General features: G+C 44.9%; 1 protein-coding gene across 7 annotated transcripts in view; it reads right to left on the bottom strand.

Annotated features, from left to right (window-relative positions):
- The window catches only part of RRBP1 (ribosome binding protein 1), a 67,868-nt gene that overhangs the window by 47,470 nt on the left and 587 nt on the right, over positions 1-19,811 (bottom strand). For 2 of the 7 annotated variants that reach the window (XM_045295253.1, XM_045295247.1), the window contains exon 2: positions 3-1,250. In XM_045295253.1, the coding sequence (XP_045151188.1) occupies positions 3-1,229 (1,227 nt within the window). In that variant the 5' untranslated portion in view covers positions 1,230-1,250. Of the gene's footprint in view, positions 1,251-19,811 lie in introns of all 7 variants that reach the window. The other 5 variants (XM_045295254.1, XM_045295252.1, XM_045295250.1 and 2 more) reach the window with 5 other exon arrangements.

Raw genomic sequence — 19,811 nt, forward strand, 5'->3', positions numbered from 1 at the left:
GCCTTTTTGCCCTGGTTCTGGGCCCCTTCAGCCTTTTTGCCCTGGTTCTGGGCCCCTTCAGCCTTTTTGCCCTGGCTCTGGGTTCCCTCAGCCTTTTTGCCCTGGCTCTGGGTTCCCTCAGCCTTTTTGCCCTGGCTCTGGGTTCCCTCAGCCTTTTTGCCCTGGCTCTGGGTTCCCTCGGCCTTTTTGCCCTGGTCCTGGGCACCTTCGGTCTTTTTGCCCTGGTTCTGGGTTCCCTCCGTCCTTTTGCCTTGACTGGGGGTTTTCTCAGCCTTTTTGCTCTGCTTGGAGGCTTCTTCTACCATTTTAGCCTGGTTTGGGGTTCCTTCTGTCCTTTTCCCCTGACTTTGGGTAGCTTCTGCCTTTTTGCCTTGGTTTTGGGGCCCTTCTACCTTCTTACCCTGGTTAGGGGTCCCGTCTACCTTTTTGCCCTGATTTTGGGTACTTTCTGCCTTTTTGCCCTGATTCTGGGCACTCTCAGTCTTTTTGCCCTGATTCTGGGTATTCTCGGCCTTTTTGCTCTGATTCTGGGTCCCCTCACCCTTCTTACTTTGGCTGGAGATTCCTTCTGTCTTTTTGCTCAGGTTCTGAGAAGCCTTTTTGTCCTGGTTCTGGGTTCCTTCCACCTTTTTGCCCTGAGCTGTGCCAGTGGCTGGGGCATTGGCCTTGGTGCCCACGGGGGGCACAGCCACCACAGGCACTACTTTGGGAGCAGCGTTCACGTTGGCAGTCTTTGAGGTGAGACCCTGGATGGAATTCAGGATTGGACTGACTGCTGGTTCCACTTTTGCCACTTTTTTCTCCTTCTTCTTTTTCTCCTTAGGGGAGAGGGCAGGCTTTTCTTGGAGCACTACTGGTACTGGGGCTACAGGGGTCGTGACCGCGCCGGGCTGGACTGACATTGGTTTCACCACCACAGGGGAGGCCTGCACTGTTTCTTTGAGTAGGATGGTCATGTTGGGGGCTGGCTCATGCTCAAGTATCTTCCCATTGGGTTTTTCTTCCTTTTTCTTGGTCTTTCCCTTTTTCTCCACGGTTTTCTCCTTCTTTTTCTTCTCCACTTTCAGGTGGTGAGTTTTCGCCATCTCCTTTCGCTGGTTTGCCAGGGCTTCTTCATACGATGTCTCCTTCATGGAGAAGGTTAATACTAGGAAGATGCTGATGGCAGAGACAAGCATGAATCCACCAAAGAACACAAAGCCCAAGGTCTGAGTGTCATAAATATCCATCTTGGCTTGCTTTCTTCTCACCTGCCAAATACATACACAAAAATTACTCTTATGTAGAAATCTAGGCATTGGACAATTTCCGTTCCCATGCCAATCATTCATTTCTTCTTCAGACTAAAAAACGGAGAAAAGAAATACACAGTTATTTTCTGATGTCACCTGTTATTGCTTGCACCTATTATGAAGTGAGCAATTTGCCTAATGCACACCCCCTCTCCCTCCCAGCTATGGGAAGTTCCTGTCAGTTCTGAGAGAGCAGTAGTCAAGGGAGGGCAAAGTGCTCATTGGAGTGTATAACAGGCCCCAAAATCAGGATTTCGATTCAAGATGCTGTCCACCTCATATGACCGCAAATGCAAGCCAAGTGTGGGATAGTGGTGAGATAGGGGCAAACATGTCCTACCTGAATTAATGAGCAGTGACATCCTGCCATAGCTAATTATTGAGGAAATGTAGGTGATGTGGATGAATCTTAAGAGGACGAGTCTGGGAAGGTCCACCAAATGGCAGACTCTACAGCTGGATCCACACGGACAGGACAGAGAAGAGGTCCTTTCCTAGTGACACTATGAACCAAGAGGAGGACTCACCCCTTTCCACTGCTTGTGGAGCGCTGTCCACAGGGCCACAGGCACCTTGGTTCACCCTTCTTTGACTGATCGCCAAGGTTACTTTCCAGACACTCTCCCTACCCTTCAAGAGGTTTTACTTATTGGGATAAACAGATGAGCTTTTTCACTCACTAGTTTTGGTGCTATCACCACATTCCCTGCCTCCTGAAGCACACAGAATGAGAAGGGAGCCTAGTCTCCTGAAGGGAAATTGGCAATAGAATTAGTGCACAGCAAAGGGTGAATGAGCGGTGGTGGAAGAAGAAGAGGAGAATGGGTCTTCTTTCGCATTACTTGCCAAGGCACTGCATGTGGCAGGTCAGGTATGGGCTCAGGATGGCTTAAAAGTTGGGATTACTTTTCCAGTTGGAGTGAGGGAAAGAAAAACTGGGGATTTCCAATCAGTCATGAAATCTAAACTTTGACATTAGGGCATTTGAAAAAAGCTTTTAAAGTCTATGCATTATTCTGAAAGATGGGGCTTTCTACTCCCATAAACAGTTACAGTCTCAGAAACTCACAGGGACAGCTCTACCCTGCCCTATAGAGTCTCTATGAATCAGCATAGACTTAATGACAGTTTAGTTTCTTGGATGCCCTATTCGAAGAAAACTGCCCTCGTCACAAAACAGACACAATTTCACTGTCCCTTTCTCATAAAACCCTTCTAGGAGGAGGGTTTCACGCACTCGTTAAAGAACATACCACAAGCTCTCCACCATGACAGCTCCATCAGAGGTGGTTGTAAGTTTGTTATCTGCTTTAGACTGTCACCCTTGGTGTAACAAGGCCACTTTAAGCTTCTCATTCTGGTCTTAACTTCTGCAAATGACATCTGAAGTGGGCTCATAAAAGTGCTCTAACCCTAGGCGAGGTAGCATTTATGTCTGCATGGATTCTAACCTCTGGCAGCCACGCCTCAGTGCCAGGGTCCCCTCCTAATGACCCGAGGGGACAGAGCAGAAAGCCTCACCTTTCTCCCTGAAGCAGCTGGTGGTTTCAAGCTGCCGATCTTGTGGTTAGCCGCCCAGTAGGCCACCAGGGCACCTATCAAATGTGGTTGAGGAGAGATCTCTGAGGGAGCTGCCCTTGGCACTGGTCACTCGACACAGGTGCAGTGAGTGCTCATCACCTGCCCGAGCTGCCTGTCTACCCGAGGACTGCAGGAACGGTTTCTCTTCATGATTCACAGCTTCGAAATCTGGGCAGAAACAGCCAGAATGGGCAAACTTGCCTTTTATCTCAGCCAAACCAGACAAACATGAGATGCAAACATATTTCCGTGCTGGAGCACATCACAAAGAAAAGCACACTTGGAAGATGGTTTTTTCCTATGCCATGCACACAGCATCAGTGTCGTCTCCCGGCTTGCACAGGGCAATTTGTTTTAAATGTGTTTTAAAAAGCCCTACTCTTAACATTTAAGGATACAACAAGATCATCTAATAGCAAATAAATTGAAATGAAAATATCCTTTCTCCTGCTCTGCAAACCCTGAGTAGAATGTAAACCCAGGGCTGAGAGACCCTTAACCAGAGGAATGATAAATTCTTGATCTCCCTCCAATACATTCCCCAAATCCATACTTGTGACATGCCTGTCATGAGAAAAGGACTTGATTTGAGAAAAGGCAGTGTTTTGTTCCATTACACAGAGGGTCGCTATGGGTCGGAGTTGACTTGAGGGCACCTAACATCATAATATAAATAGACCACAATTATTCACAGTCCTACGATGAACATTAAAGACCACGTTAGGCTATTCACACTAACTGTATACTAGGATCTGTGCACACCAGTGAGCACTGTTTCTCTGGGAGACACACCCACAACTAGACCTGCCGGGTGACAGGATGGCACAGCTACTCAACCAAGGGTGGCCGAGTCGCTGGCCAGAGCGGTGTCTTTAACTTTGCTAACATATGGAGGGAACTGAAGTGCCACTGAGAATTCCTAATTTAACTGCATTCTTTTCAGAAAAAAGGCCTTAGTGGAAGAAAAGATTACCGTATATACTTGTGTATAAACCCAGTTTTTTAGCACATTTTTAATGCCGTTTTTCTGGTAAAATTAGGTGCCTCAGCTGATATTCGGGTTGGCTTATAGTTGAGTATATACAGTAAGTCAAAGAAATTAACAGAAAATTTCAATGGACAGACCTGTCTTGGAAGAAGTACAGCCAGAAAGGCTGTACTTTCCTTATAGACAAGGGTGGTGAGACTTCGTTTCACCCACTTTGGGCACGTTACTAGGAGAGACCAACCCCTGGAGAAGGACATCATATTTGGTCACGTAGACGGGCAGTGAAAAAAGGAAGGTCCTGGGCAGGATGGATTGACGGAGTGGCTGCAGCCCAGGAACAGATGGATGGATTGTGTGAGTAAAGAATTCCAGATGAAGGTGAGGGGAGTGACAATAAGCTGACCTTGGACACTAACTCCTTTGAAAATAATACTCTGTCTCCTGGCTTTTGTTATAACTTTCAGAAAGATACTGTCCACCAATTTGCCTTCCTTTTAAAATACCAAAGAACTCCAATGCCATCATGTGACTTCTGACTGACAGCAACTGGATAGGGCAGAATGCGACTGCCCATACCGCTTCAAACGCCCGTCTTTCCAGCCATCTAGCTCAGAAGCAACAAAGCCCACATGGAACAACATATCAACCTGTGTGATCACGGGGTGTCGAACGGATCACTGAAGACAAATGGGTGCATAAGCAAATGTGGTGAAGAAAGCTGATGGTGCCCGGCTATCAAAAAGTATAGCGTCTGGGGTCTTAAAGGCTTGAAGGTAATCAAGCGGCCATCTAGCTCAGAAGCAACAAAGCCCACATGGAAGAAGCACACCAGCCTATGCAACCACGAGGTGTCGAAGGGATCAGGTGTAAGGCATCATCAGAACAAAAAATCTTACCATAGTGAATGATGGGGGGAGTGCGGAGTGGAGATCCAAAGCACATTAGTAGGCCACTGGAGATCCCCTTGCAGAGGGGTCTCGAGGAGGAGATGAGCCAGTCAGGGTGCGATGTAACAATGATGAGAAATACAACCTTCCTCTAGTTCCTAAAGGTTTCCTCTCCGCTCCCACTACCATGACTCGAATTCTATCTTGCAAGACTGGCTAGACCAGAGGAGGTACACTGGTACAGATAGGAACTGAAAATACAGGGAATCCAGGACGGATGAGCCCTATAGGACCAGTGGTGTGAGTGGCAAAACAGGGAGGGTAAAGGGAGAATGGGTAGGAAAGAGGGAACCGATTACATGGAACTGTGTGTGACCTCCTCCCTGGGGGACAGACAACCAAAAAGTGGATGAAGGGAGACGTCGGACAGGGCAAGATATGACAAAATACCCATTTATAAACTATCAAGGGCTCATGCCGGTGGGGGGAGCGGGGAGGGAGGGGAAAAATGAGGACCTAATGTCGGGGGTTTAAATGGAGAGAAAATGTTTTGAGAAACGATGTACAAATGTGCTTTACACAATTGATGTGTGTATGGATTGGGATAACAGTTGTATGAGCCCCTAATAAAATGTTAAAAAAGAAAGAAAAATATATATATAAAAATAATAATTTTCTTAATAAATAAATAAATAAATTTTTAAAAAAAACAAAAAAAACCGCCCGTCTTTCAGGAAGCAGACTGCCACATCCTTCGCCCAGAGTGACTGGCAGGATCGAACCACTGACCCAAATCACAAGAGAGCAGGCTTAATGGTTGAAAAGAAACAGGGTTTTTTTAAACCTCCACCTAATTTATAGTTAACAATGAAAGAAGACCAAAGGAAACGCAGGACACGTGGGAACTAGCACCCATATCGGCATTCACCTATTCATTAAAACATAAAGCTATTATAACTGTATTTAAAAAATTCAACCCATGTAGGTGTTTACAAGAAATAAAAAGTATGAAACTGGATGAATATAACAAACTATGAGAAATAGTCCAATTTGTAATAGTAGAAAATTCTACAAACATCTAAAATTTTCATTCAGAAGTTCTAATCCTTATTGACGGTTTAGCTTTCAATTACTGGGAGCATTTAGTTTCAATTACTTGGCACAGCTATTGCAAGCTAAACAATCAATAAGGATCAGACCTTCTGAATAAAACAATTAAAAATGGATCTACACATGACCATGCACAAATAAAACCCTGCACCCTACTCGTACGTATTCTTTTCTTGCACCTGAGGAAAATTTTCAGACCCCGGTCTTAAGTTTCAGCAAATATCAAAGGATTAAAGTCACACAGAACAGTATGTGATCACAGCTCAATTAAATTAAAAATATGAATAAAAACATAATTAGAAAATCTCTTTATATTTTGAGATTTAAAAAAATGTAATTCTAGTATTTATAGATCATAGAAAATAGCAATGAAAATGCTGGTAATAATTTTGCAAATCCTTACATGAATTCCTATAAAAACAAAATTAACATAGAAACCAAGAAGGAGTAGAAAACCGCATAGTTTTACATTAATAAAGAAGTAGAATCCATATCCTCATGTGGAAGAGCCACCCTGGTTAGCTCTACTAAACACCCGAAGAATGAGCAGTCTAGTTCTTCTCAGATTCTTTTCCAAAAAGTATAAAAGAGACAGAACTCTCTCCCCTCATTCGGATGTCAACTAATCTTACAGACCCTGACAAAAACCATGAGAAAAAAGAAAAATTTTAAAAGAAGAAAATCCATCTCAGACACCAAAATAGAAACTAGTTCTAAGCAGCATAAAAAGTGAGCTCAGTTGTATTTATCCGAGGAAGGCAAGCTTGGTTTAATAAAAAGTTTTCTTTCTTTAAGAGTTTTACTGGCATTTCATCCACGTATCATGCAATCCAAAAGTTCAATCACATCAAGGAGAGTTGTACAATCATGACCCCAATCAATTCTAGAACATTTTCTTCTTCCCTTATTCGTGCAATTATTTTAATGTGGTAAAAACATACAGAAGAAAACATTCTCCAATTCAACAAACTTCCATACGTATAATTCAGTGCCATTGATTATACTCTGTGTTGTACAACCGTTATTGATATCCTTTTCCAAATTATTACACCACCATTCACATCAACTCAACAGCCCCTGAGCTACAGCTCTTCCTCCTTCACGCATGGCAACCCGAGGCCAAGTTTCTTTGCTTCTTCTTGATACAGTATTCACATATCATACACGTACACAGCTAAGTCAATTTTAAACGAGTTGTATGCACATCATCACAATCAGTTCTAGTGCTCCTTCTCCTACCACATTCATTGCTTGCTCCCTAATTCCCCTCACCCTCCCCACACCCCCTTTCCCAATAACCCACTGCATTAGTTATTGTCTGTATACAACCTCTCCTTCTGTGCTTCATTAACTGGGAAACCGAACAGAAACAATTCAAAACAAAATATAAAGAAGAAAATAATAATATGAAGATAAAAATAAAGAGTAAGGAAGTAAAGACTACCAACAGTACTGAAAAAGCCAACAGCATTTCTGTTGCGGAACAAGCGAAAGTTACTGGAGCCTAGAGCAAATTCAGGTTGGGTCCAGTGTGGTCATCTGAGCTAGTCCCAGGTTATACTATGGTTCGATCCACCATAATCAAGTTCCCGATAATCTCTGCCTGAGAGTAAAGCTGTTTGAGTCTCTCGCTGTCGCTACAGGGGATCTGCTAGCCTAGAGGCTTAATCTAACTAGATACTCTGGATCGGAATCTGGGTTCCCACTTCCTCCATAGCCTTCTGCAAATTGAGTGTTCACAAGTTAAGCTCTGATACTTTTCCCATTATCATATTTGGATTTTTTAAATCATAATCTTTGGATCACACAGGCTAGTGTGCTTCTTCGATGTGGACTTAGTTGACGCCTCACTTAGATGGTGTGGCTGCTTGTTTGAATATAAGCCTTTAAGACCCCAGATACTATTCCAATTGATAACTGGGCACCATCTGCTTTCTTCACCACACTTTGCTACAGCACCCTTGTCTTCGGTGACCTCTTCATGAAGCTGAGTATGGAGCAGGGCCATTTTATAAGACTAACAGTTCTTTGATTGTGGCTGGAAGTATGTGGGAACCCAGAATCCATCGGATTGTCCACAGGCTAATGAAAAGTTTATGTTCATCTTCAATGCTGACAAATTTAAAGGAGAAACGTAATATAATTTCTCTTAACTATAAATCAAAATTACCAAAAGCCCTATTGCAAGTATCTTTTTACCCTCTTTTTAAAAAAATTTAATCATTTTATTGGGGCTCATACAATTCATCACAATACATAGATCAATTGTGTAAAGCACACCTATACATTTGTTGCCCTCATCATTCCCAAAATTCGCTTTCCTCTTGGGTTCCCGGAATCAGCTCATTTTCCTTTTCCCCACTCCCCCTCCCTCCCCCATGAACCCTTAATAATTTATAAATTATTATTATATCTTATCTTACGCTGCCCATCGTCTCCCTTCACCCACACCTCTGCTGCCCATCCCCCAGAGCGGAAGTTATATGTAGATCCCTGTGATCAATTCTCCCTTTCTACCCCCCTCCCTTCCCTCCTAGTATCGCCACTGTCACCCCTGGTCCTGAGGGGTACATCTGTCCTAGGTTCCCTGCATTTCCAGTTCCCATCTGTACCGCTGTGCATCCTCTGGTCTAACCAGGTTTGCAAGGCAGAATTGGGGTCATGGTAGTTGGGGGGAGGAAGCGTTTAAGAACTAGAGGAAGGTTGTGGGTTTCACTATTGCTATACTGACCCTAAGGTCAAACATGTTTAACCTTCAAAAAAATTTTTGTTCTTTAAAAACCAATTCAATAGAAATGCTTCTAGCAATATTATTTATCTCATTGACATCAGGTGTTTTTGATTCATAGCAACCCTATATAGATTCTGAGGCTATATATGCCTGTTTATATAACATATAAATTTATATATTATAAATCTCTACAGAGTAGATAGTTTCATTTTTCTCCTTCAGAAAGGTTGATGGGTTTGAACTACCAACCTTGCCATTAGCAGCCCAACGCTTACCAGATAGTGCCGCCAAGTCCTCCCAAGTTGGAAGTTTTCGAGTACCATTTCCAACAAAATGGTTAACTTGTAAACTGATACACTCACACAGAGTCCTACACAGTAAGGAGAGCGAATGAATGAACAACTGCCACAACAAAACGAATGCATGTTGAAAGACACAGAGTACATACCATATGACTATGGTATATAATGATTATATATGGTGTTAGAAATCAGAAGACGAGTTACTTTTATAGATGGACAACAACTGCAATGGGGCACAAAGGAGGACCCGAGGGGGAAGGGATGAGGACACTTTTGTTTCTTAGTGTGTTGTGACAGTAATGTTAGTTTGTCGAAAGGTATTGAGCTGTAAAGTCCTGACAGTGCATTTTCTGTGACTATACTGACATCAGTGAAGAGTTAAACATACATGCCGTCTTTAGTAGGAACGTGTATCACACGGATCTTGGAGGAGGAGCACCTCTGATGCTTGAAGAATCTCAGCTATAGGATACTTTTACTCCTACCTACCACTCTCGTGTTACTGCTCCCACTAGCTACGAGAAAACAGCCACAACCTAAGGCAAGGCAGGTGGGTGGCCTGAGCAGGCCAGGGACTTAGCAGTGCTGCAGACCTGGCTCTGCCACATGACGCTATCAAATGCACTACTGTCACATGTCCTTTACATTTTCACACTGCACAGAGCACGGTGCAGGTGCTTCCGGCTTCAGAGAAAAGAACGGCTGGGCTTCAAAGTATAGCAGCTAAGGTTAGCCTGATCGATGTCCCGACACATCACTAATGAGACTTTTCACTACGTTTTTCAATAATTCATTATTCCTTGGCACTGAGTTGACTCCTTTTCTCAATCACTCTGACTATTAAAGTCTGAAAATAGTCTTTCTGGATAATGACTACAAATATGTAGAACTAACTGGGAAATAAAAATGTATTCCACAGAAATAAAACTGCATCTAATTAATTTTCACAATCAGCCTTAATTTGAAAGAAATTTCTTTATTTGGTTACATTGTATATTTTAACCACTGAATGACAAGTTCCCAAGCACCTACCATTTGGGGCCAGGCTTGGACTCAACTCTTGATCAGCCGGCCTGGCTGCCTCAACCATTTCCCTCTAACTCATCACGTTCCCCCACAAAAATCCTCTAGAGAAGTCAGTCAGGAGAGCAGCAAGCACCAGTTTCTCTTCCTCCTTACTCTGATAAGGTCCCACTCAGAGAAAAATAGAATGCCAGCTAAATAAAAAGAATTCTCTCTCCTCTTAGCAGAGGAGTACGTTTTGCTCACTAAATACAAAACTCACCTTGTTTCAGAGTAGGCCAGCACTGTTCAAACATAACACTTTTTTTTTCCGCTGGTGAGTTTCACTGACTGCCAGTCCCACCAAATGCTCAGAAAAAAGATGGTAGCAGGGTAGCTGCTGGGGTTCCCCTCCTGGAGGCCCACTCCCGACAACGTGCTATGGGGTCATGGCAGATATATGCAACCCATCTGGGATGGAGGGAAACCACTCAGCTGTCCCATGGGCTCCCTTCAGCACCGAGGTCCTGGCAACATAGCCTTGACAGTGCTCTCCACGTGTTCCTGTCCATTTCTCAACTGGCGCCAAGTTGGAGGTGACCCCAAACCACATGCATTTGGCTCTGGAATATGCTGTATGGAAATACTGCATGGTTTCAAACCAGGAAATGCGTACATCAGGGGTGCATCCTCTCACTATACTTACTCAATCGGTATGCTGAGCAAATAATCAGAGAAGCTGGATTACATGAAAAAGAATGCAGCATAAGGACTGGAAGATGGCTTACTAACAATCTGCAATACACAGATGACACAACCTTGCTTGCTGAAAAGTGATGAGGATTTGAAGCACTTGCTAATGAAGATCAAGAATCTCAGTCTTCAGTATATATTACAACTCAATGTAAAGAAGACTCAAATCCTGCTAAAAGAACGAAGCTGTCAAGGATTCTGTCTTGCTTAGATTCACAATCGCTGCTCATGGAAGTAGCAGTCAAGAGATCAAAAGACGTGTTGCATTGGATAAATCTACACAAGACTTCTTTAGAGTACTGAAAGCAAGGATTTTACATTGAGGACTAAGGTGTGCCTGATCCACATCATGTATTTTAAATTGCCTCATAAGGCATGTGAAAGTTGGACACTGAAAAAGGAAGACTGTAAAAAAGAGCTGATGTATTTAAATTCTGGTGCTGGTGAAGAACACTGAAAGTACCATGGCTGGCCAGCCAAAATCAAACCAAACTTACGGCCACTGAGTCGATTCTGATTCAGACTCTGTAGGACAGGGAAGACCTGCTCCTCTAAGGACAAACAAATCGATCTTGTAATAAGTACAGCCAGAAGGCTCCTTAGAGACAAGGATGGCGAGACTTACATACTTTACACATGTTATCAGGAGAGCTCAGCCTCTGGGGAAAGACAGATAGCATGCTTGGTAAAGTAAACATGGATTGACTGACTCACTGGCTGCAGCGATGAGCTCAAGTACAGGACCAAATGTGAGGACGGTGCGGGACCGGGCAGTGCTTCCTTCTATTGCGCACAGGGTCCCTATGGGTCTGAAACAAACTGATGGCACTAACAACAAATGCTGACCCGACCACCTTAAATGGCTGATTATTCTAAGGTGTGCCTACCTCACTAGCGTTCCCCTTATAAACCTGTCCACAGTTTGGGTGAAAATTAAGCCACAGGGGTGTGTTCAGTTCCAGAATGGTGGCATAGTCTTGACAGTTCTACACTTTCCTCCTACTCTTTCCAGGACCTTCTAACACAGTGGTTCTCAACCTTCCTAATGCCGCGACCCTTTAATATGCTTCCTCATGTTGTGGACCGCCCCCTCCCCCCCAAACATAAAATTATTTTCGTTGCACTTCACAACTGTAATTTTGCTACCATTACATAGCGGGCGACCCCTGTGAAAGGGTTGTTCCACCCTCAAAGTGGTCATGACCCCAAGGCTGAAAACTGCTGTTCTAATGTGGTCCCTTTCACAGGGGTCAGTGGTGGTAGCCAGGCCGTATTTCTGGTCTCAAGGTTGTAGAGATTGATGTACTAATTTTTTTCCATGTGTCTTGTGATTTTCATTATTATTCCCCACTTCCCATGGGGAGGGGATCAAGAGTTGCACTTTATAATGGTGCTCATGAGCTTTTAAAGCCCCTGTTGTTATGTAACAAAGCAGAATGTAGACATACTCATTATGAACTATGTTACACTAACTAATCTTGGTATCTCATGAGATTATGGTTTAAAACTTCTAAATTTAAATAACCCCATATATGTATATACTCGCGTATAAGCCGAGTTGTTCAGCACATTTTTTTATGCAGTTTTTGTGGTAAAATTAAGTGCCTCGGCTGATATTCGGGTTAGCTTATACCCGAGTAAATGTGGTAGCTAGTGACTGTATGTTAAATAGCAAAGATCTAGATTTAGCTTCTGTGGGCAAGACATAGGTTCTCCTTCTCTGGTATTTATACGGTTCCAACGCCCAGCACACAATAGGCACTTGACAAAGAAAACCAAAAATGCCTTCTCCTTTTATTGCCACATTTTCAACTGGCCCCTCGCCTCCCTTCTACTGAAGTTCCATATTCCGCTCCTCTAGTTCTGTGTCCTCCCTCTGCAAAGTACTGTTCCTGGACGTGTGGAATTAAACCACCCAGTAGGAGAAAATTTGGAAGGCTATGCAACATCTGCCTGACCGGCCAGGCCTCCGCAGTCTCATCCACTGAATGGGAGCACTGTAACTGTTCTGCAGGAAATGCTGAAATGCCCAAGGCCCAAGTAGTGGAATCAGATTCTAAACGGTATGCTTTAAAATTCAAGTCTGCTCACAGTACAATGGCTAAGATAAAAACAGAAAATAACAAATGCTGGCCAGGATGTAAAGAAATTGGAACCCTTACCCATTGCTGGTTGGAATGCAATATGGTACAGCTGCTGAAGAAAACAGTGGGTAGTTTCTGAGAAAACTAAGAACAGAATTGCCACATAACCTAAGAATTCCAATCCTAGGTATGTACTCAGACCTGAAAGCAGCGACTCACTCAGAGCCATGCACTCCAATGTTCACTGTATTCACGCTGGCCGAAATGTGGAAACAGCCTAAGTAACTCCCAACAGGCAAATGGATAAACAGAGTGTGGGACATAAATACAATGGAATACTAATCAGTCAGTAGGAGGAATGACGTCTACATACACACACACACACACACACACTGTCAGTAGGAGGAATGAAGTCTACACACATACATACACACACACTCAGTCAGTAGGAGGAATGAAGTCTATACACAAACACACGTGAAGTCTACACACATACACACACACAGTCAGTAGGAGGCATGACATGTATACACACACACACACTTAGTCAGTAGGCGGAATGAAGTCTACACATACACACACACACACACAGTCAGTAGGAGGAATGACGTGTATACACACACACACACACATACACACAATCAGTATGAGGAATGAAGTCTACACACACACACACACACACACACGCGCAGTCAGTAGGAGGAATGACGTGTATACACACACACACTTAGTCAGTAGGCGGAATGAAGTCTATACACACACACACACACACACACCCCACCCCCAAAATGAAGCTTTCTTGCTCCAATTTGGTCCATGGCTTGGGAGAGGGGCTCCAGGGCAGTGGTGCTGCAGCTGAAGGGGCAGGTTCAGGCAGAGGGTCCCTCGGAGGTGGCTAGGTGCCACCCCAGCAGGGTCCTAGTCGTGTTTGAAGGTGGGCCTCTCCAAGAGATACTTGCCCAGTTCCACCAGCCTGTGGAGCTTGGACAGGTGGTCTCCTATCTTCTGAAGGAGTGTCACCTGCTCATCCAGGAAGTGGTTCTCCAGAAAGTCACAGAGATGGGGTCTGCGTGAGTGGGCCCCATGCTTGCAGGTCAGTAAGGGTCTGGTGGAGGTTCTCCAGGGCCAGGGCAGCTTCCATGGCGTCCAAGGTTCTGCTCACTCCTCATCTTGGGAAAGCTCTGCACATCCTGGGAAATGGTGCGGCCACCACGCTGGTTCTGCAGCTTCTATAGCGCACGCCCCCTGGAGGTTCTCTTTGCCAGCTTGTGGAAGAAGCGCCCCACCCCCACCCCAGGCCCCGCCCCCCAAGGACGATAAAGCAGGCCTGTGAATAACCAATGTGCCACCAGTGCTCTGACAGGCCTAAGAATGTACCAACAACATCTCTACCTTCACAAGCAGGTGTCAGGAGCCCGTGGACACAGGCTGACCAGACCCACTAGCCTTAGCTTCAGCAGAATAATTCAGGCAGATCTGAGAGCGTATGATTGGTCGAAGATTTGGTGGTAACTACATACAAAATAAAACAGTGTTAGCTGGTCCCCAGTCAGAGGGGATGGCCACGATGGTCCTGGAGGTGACGCCTGGCAAAGAACTTGGAGAGGGGTCGGAAGTTGGAGGAAGGGAGTCCCCAGATCTGTTCCATCCAGGCATTGTGGATGCAAGACACAGACCCACGGGACCACGGGGCGAGCTTCAGGAATGAGTCTTGATAAATGTTCCAATGCGGATAGAGCTGAAAGATATTTTGCTGAGTTAATTAAGTCGATAAAAAAGGGACAAGCCCTATGGGATCTCATCGCATATACAAAAAGACAATACCCAAATGTGTAAAGATCAAAGTTTCTTAGTTGTTAGCACAATTAATGGGGGAAGGTGAGGTTAACAGCAATGGAAACACTGATTAAGGGTGGGTACATTCAAACAATGAAATATTATGTATCGATAAAAAACAACAATGGCGCTGTTAAACACTGCAAGATATGGACATAACTAGAGAACATTAAGCCTAACAAACTCTGTCAATCTTATAAACATTTAATTACACCATTATTATAAGGAATATTAAAGAAAAAAAGAAAAGTAGTTTTTACACCAAATAAAAGAACGCGAGGACTTTGAGGGGGTTGGGGAAGGAGGCAGGAAGAGGGGAGGGCGGGAAGAAAAAAAAAGAAAAAGAACCACATTTCTGGGATGTTTAATGGGATACTGTTAGTGATTTGATGAGATGGGCTGTGAAACTACACAGAATATGCTTTTCCTTTAAAAATCAAATTTAATTAATTAATCGTGGTTTTTGTTTGTCTGTTTTTAAAAGACAGTAAAGGGTCGCAGCCTTAAAACCCTTCCAGATCCCTTACCCCTGGTCATCTGACCACTGATCTGAGGGGCTGTAAAGGGAGGAACAGTAGCCCTGAGTTGGAGTTGGATTCTTCACCGAAATACAAGGTCTTTTCAAAAAAAAAAAAAAGGGGGGGGTAGGGTTGCACCGGGGAGGTTGCTCTTGCTGTCAATAAGGAGGGCACTTGTAGGAAACTGGAATTGGCAAAAGCTGTGTGATAAATATTTACTACAACAATAAAAGCAGCTTCATGTTGAGGTGCTTATGTGCAAATACCACACAAGATTTGGTTCCTTAGTTTAGAGATGTGGGTCAGGGCTGCATGCTAACATTCCAGTAAATTGGCCTAATAACTTGTTCAGTGCTTCTGTTGTACTTCCTAGTTCCTTGCATAGTACCCGAGGTCTTAAAAACTTGCAAAGAGCCATCGGCCATCAGAGACACCATAATTTGTCTTGGAAGAAAAGTCAAAACCAGGAGAATATGGAATGTATGGTAAAGGAAAATTTCTTAATATGGCTTTTTGATCCATGACTCAAGGAACCCTGGTGGCATAGTGGTTTCAAATTGGGCTGCAATCCACAAGGTCAGTAGTTTGAAACCAGCAGCCGTTCCAAGGGAGAAGGACGGGGCTTTCTATAGTAGAGTTATAGTCTCAGAAATTCACAGGGGCAGTCCCTCCCTGTCCTATAAGGCCACTATGAGATGGCATCCACTACACGGCAGTGAGATTTTTTAGTGAGACCCAAGAGCCTACCTACCAAATGACTGAGCAGGGTATGCGAACGGTGTAATGGTCAGTTTTAGTTGTCACTCTCCTCCCCATAAGGAGGAGCTATCTCAGAAGCAGGAACGACCATCAAGGAAGAAGAGCAACAGGTAAGGTCCGTTCAAGATGTCATCAGAAGTGGCTGAGGCTGTGGCATGGCAGACCATGGGACATAATAAAGGAGCCAAGCTGAGACCAGAGGCTGAAGCAAGGAGACCATGAAATAGAAGAGTAGAGCTGAGGCGAAGGAGAATGTGCGACAGAGCAGCTTCCTAGTCCACAGGCAGAGGCCAAGGGTCTCCAAGGTTGACAGGGTAAAGACGAGAAAAACTGGGCTGTGGCTGATGAGAGGTGTTGCTGGGGCCCAACGACTGACTGCATGCTTACTTTTTCTGATCCTGGCTTGTAGTAACTTGCTAACTTCTCTAATAAAACAGAAACAAAAACTCATGGCCACGGAATCGATTCTGACTCCTAGTGACCCCATATGTTGAACTGCCTCTGTGGGTTTCTGAGACTAAATCTTTACCAAGTAGAAAGCCTCATCTTTCTCAGATGGAATGGCTTGTGGTTTCTAACTGCAGCACCACTGTGCAATGTAATGCAATCCACTGTGCCACCAGGGAAACTTCCTGAATCATGGGTTCTGTCTGTAAAGTCTGTGTGACTACTGCAATGCATTGTCAAACCCACCAGAAAAGTAGAGTGCTGTGGGAGGAATGGTTGGTGTCAAGAATAGGGTATAAAAAGGATGGAGGGTGGAGGCATGTCTGATCTTTGCCTCATGGCAATAGACCTTAGGCCGATGAAGAATTAGATTCTCCCTCTCCCTCTTGTTGCCCAAAGAGGTCAAAATATAATGTTTACACATGTGGCTAAGTGCCTCCATGAGCAACTGTCTCCTTTGCCATGAGACCAGAAGAACTAAGACAAGGGATGTCTCTATTATATTTTGATCCAAAATTCTATAGAAGAATCCTGATCAACAAGGGGGAAATTCAGAACAGAATTTCAAGTTCTCATGGTCTCCAGACTCCCTGGAGCCAAGAAAGCTGGATGAACAATTGAAACTATTACCTTGCGAGAATCTTTATACCTTAAACCAGAAATATCCCTGGAAGTTTTCTTAGAAAGAAACACATTTAGTTTTAAGCTGTAAACTATGTCTGCTTTGTGCATTACACTCTTTTAAGAACTAACTATATGGATCAAATAGCATTTGATTAACAGCAAGATTAACAGCAACTTGAAAGATTAGACAAAATCCTAAAAGGGAGGTTAGAATGACTGTACAATTGGAAGAATGCAGGGCTGTCACACACGTTCAATTTGTAAAAAAGAAGGCAGTATCAGCAAAGCACAACAAATCAGGTATGACTGTACAGAGAATATTTTAACAGGTACAGCTATCTACTTCATTGAATACTGTGATATAAAGCAAGACTTAATCACTATCGTCCTCTCACTGCTGTGAAATCGATGTCGGTTAAGCAACCCTATAGGACAGGACAGAAATGCCCCTGTGAGTGTCTTGAAGATTGCAACTCTTTATGTTAGGGGGTAGAAAGACCCATTTTCTCCCAAGGAGTTGCTGGCAGTTTCAAATTGCTGACCTTGCATTAGCAGCCCTGTGAATAACCAATGTGCCACCAGTGCTCTGACAGGCCTAAGAATGTACCAACAGCATCTCTACCTTCACAATTCTGACTGCTAATGTTTCTCTCCCAAAATAGGACTTTAGCAAAGAAAATCTGGGATACCAAATTTGTTGACTCCCTTTGTGTTGTTCATCTATTAAGTAAAACTCCCATGAATAAAAGAACAAGTAAGAAGAATATGGGGTCCTGATCCTTTGAAAAGATGCTCCTGCTTTCTAATAAGCCTATATGCCAATTATATCATTCATAGTCAACCATTTAAACCAAGTTTGGGACCATATAATTATTGCAGCTTGTTGAGGTAGGGCTCATTTCAGCAGAGAACATAATTGCTCAAATGTGACTCAATGATTCAGGATTTTTTTCAAACTCTTCCATATGAATATTTCTCTCTTAAAAAAAATCACCTGCCATGGTGTCATCTAACTTCTTGATTTGATATCATGAGCTGTTCTGAGGCCAATTCCTAACTACTGGGGGGTGGGGGGGTGGAGGGGTGAGGATTTCTGTTAAAACATGATCCACAAATACCTTGCTTCCAAGATCCCTTTCTCAACACTACCATCTAAGAAGTGTTGTAAGTCAGATGCAAGTCAGGCTTGTAATGCCCTATGTAAATGGAATACCTGGGGTGGGGGTGCCTTTGCTTAGTGGGAAGTGGTATATCTAGGAACTCAAAACTGGAAGCTTTCTTTCAGAAAGGGAACCAGGTTGGTGGACCACCGTGAGACTGACTTATACCAAGTTCTTAAATGAATGAAGACACCACCACAGGTGAGTAGCATGTAGTGGAGTCACGGAGATTCTTGGAGGGGTGTTCTTGGAGGGGTGTTAAGGTTAAGAAGTTAAGACAAACAAGGGACATTAAAGAAATAAAAGGAGGGAAGTAGGGATGGCAGAGGTTGCTCCCCAACTGAGTAGGCCACGTGTAAAACTTATAGCGGTACTTTTGGGAATGCTTAACAGAAGGCAGAAGGATACCCAGGGCCAGTTCTGAAGAGATCCCTGGCCCGGGATAGGAAGTTCGACCTGGGCCAAACTCCAGAGAATGCTACCCAGAGTCCACCTACCCTAAGGGTTACAGGACACCAGCCAAGAGTGAAGCAGATGGTTGCAGTCAACAGGGGAGGTATCCCGCGGTCTCCAAAGTTTCATTTCTTTGGTGTTTCCCAGGCACTCCTGACCTACGACCTATCTCTCAAAGGGAGTTATTGCCAAACCACCTTCTATTTGCACAAGCACCCAGTTTTCCCCAGCACTTCCTGAAGGCCTTCTCTGACCCTACTGTGCATGGGTGGTACTATCTCCAGGGTACAGATAAGCAAGTGAGGTTCCCAGAGCTCAAGTGACCAGAGCAGAGCAGCAGAGTCAGCAAGGAGACATATGGGGTAAATCCTGGCGCTCTACCTTCTATACTTCCTGCATCATCAAATCTCATCTCAACACGAAGAGCCAACACTTGTGACTACTTCCTTCATGGGGTGGTCTTCACAGGTTTTCTCTGATGTAATCCTCCTGTTTTGTTTGTTTGTTTGTTTGTTTTAGACGGGAAAATAGACCAGGGATGTAAACAGCTTGGTTGAGGTCACTCTCGGTGTTGTGAGGACTTCAGAGCCCATCTTCTTAACCTTTACAACGTCCACAACTAGAGTTGATGATCTATCATCTGGGAAAGGGGTCCCAGTAACAGCTGGGATGCCTGATGGACCCTAGGGCCCTTCTCCTCAGCACAGCCCCAGAAAGCCAGGAGGGCTGGGACAAGTGCCAGGCTGGGTGCCAGCGTTCTTGGCTGGCCCGGACGGAGAGATTTGCTTCCGCCGGCCTGGCACCGTAGGCCCATTCGGCTCATTCATCGTGGCCACAGTCGAGGCAGGGGGGTAGTCCCGGTAACCCGGCCAGTGGCCTCGCGCAGGGCTCCGAGCGGCCCCGCCGTGGAAACGGTGCGGCCAGCCCTGCCGCTAGGGGGCGCAAGGAGCCGCTCCCGCATTCCGGGAAGTTGCCACCGTGGCCGCCCGGACCCTGACCGCGTCCCGGTCCCGCGCGTCGTCCCAGCAGCCCCGCGACCCCGTCCTGCCACGTCAACGAGCCGCGGAGCTCCCCGAGGCACAGACAGGCCTCGGCTTGCAGCTGGGCGCGCTCGGCCCGCGGGCACCCCATTCAATCGCACCCCCTCTTCCGAGGGCCTCGGCCGCCTTCCGCCCGCCCCCATCCCCCTCCGGCCGGACTCCAGCCTGGCAACGTCATCTGGCGGCTTCCCGACACTTAACCCCTTACTCAGCCAGCTGTGCGCCGCCCCGCCCCGCCGCCAAC

The sequence above is a fragment of the Echinops telfairi genome, unplaced genomic scaffold (assembly GCF_000313985.2).
Source record: "Echinops telfairi isolate 266 unplaced genomic scaffold, ASM31398v2 ScPeMD7_5592;HRSCAF=6446, whole genome shotgun sequence".
In the NCBI taxonomy this organism is placed as follows: Eukaryota; Metazoa; Chordata; class Mammalia; order Afrosoricida; family Tenrecidae; genus Echinops; species Echinops telfairi.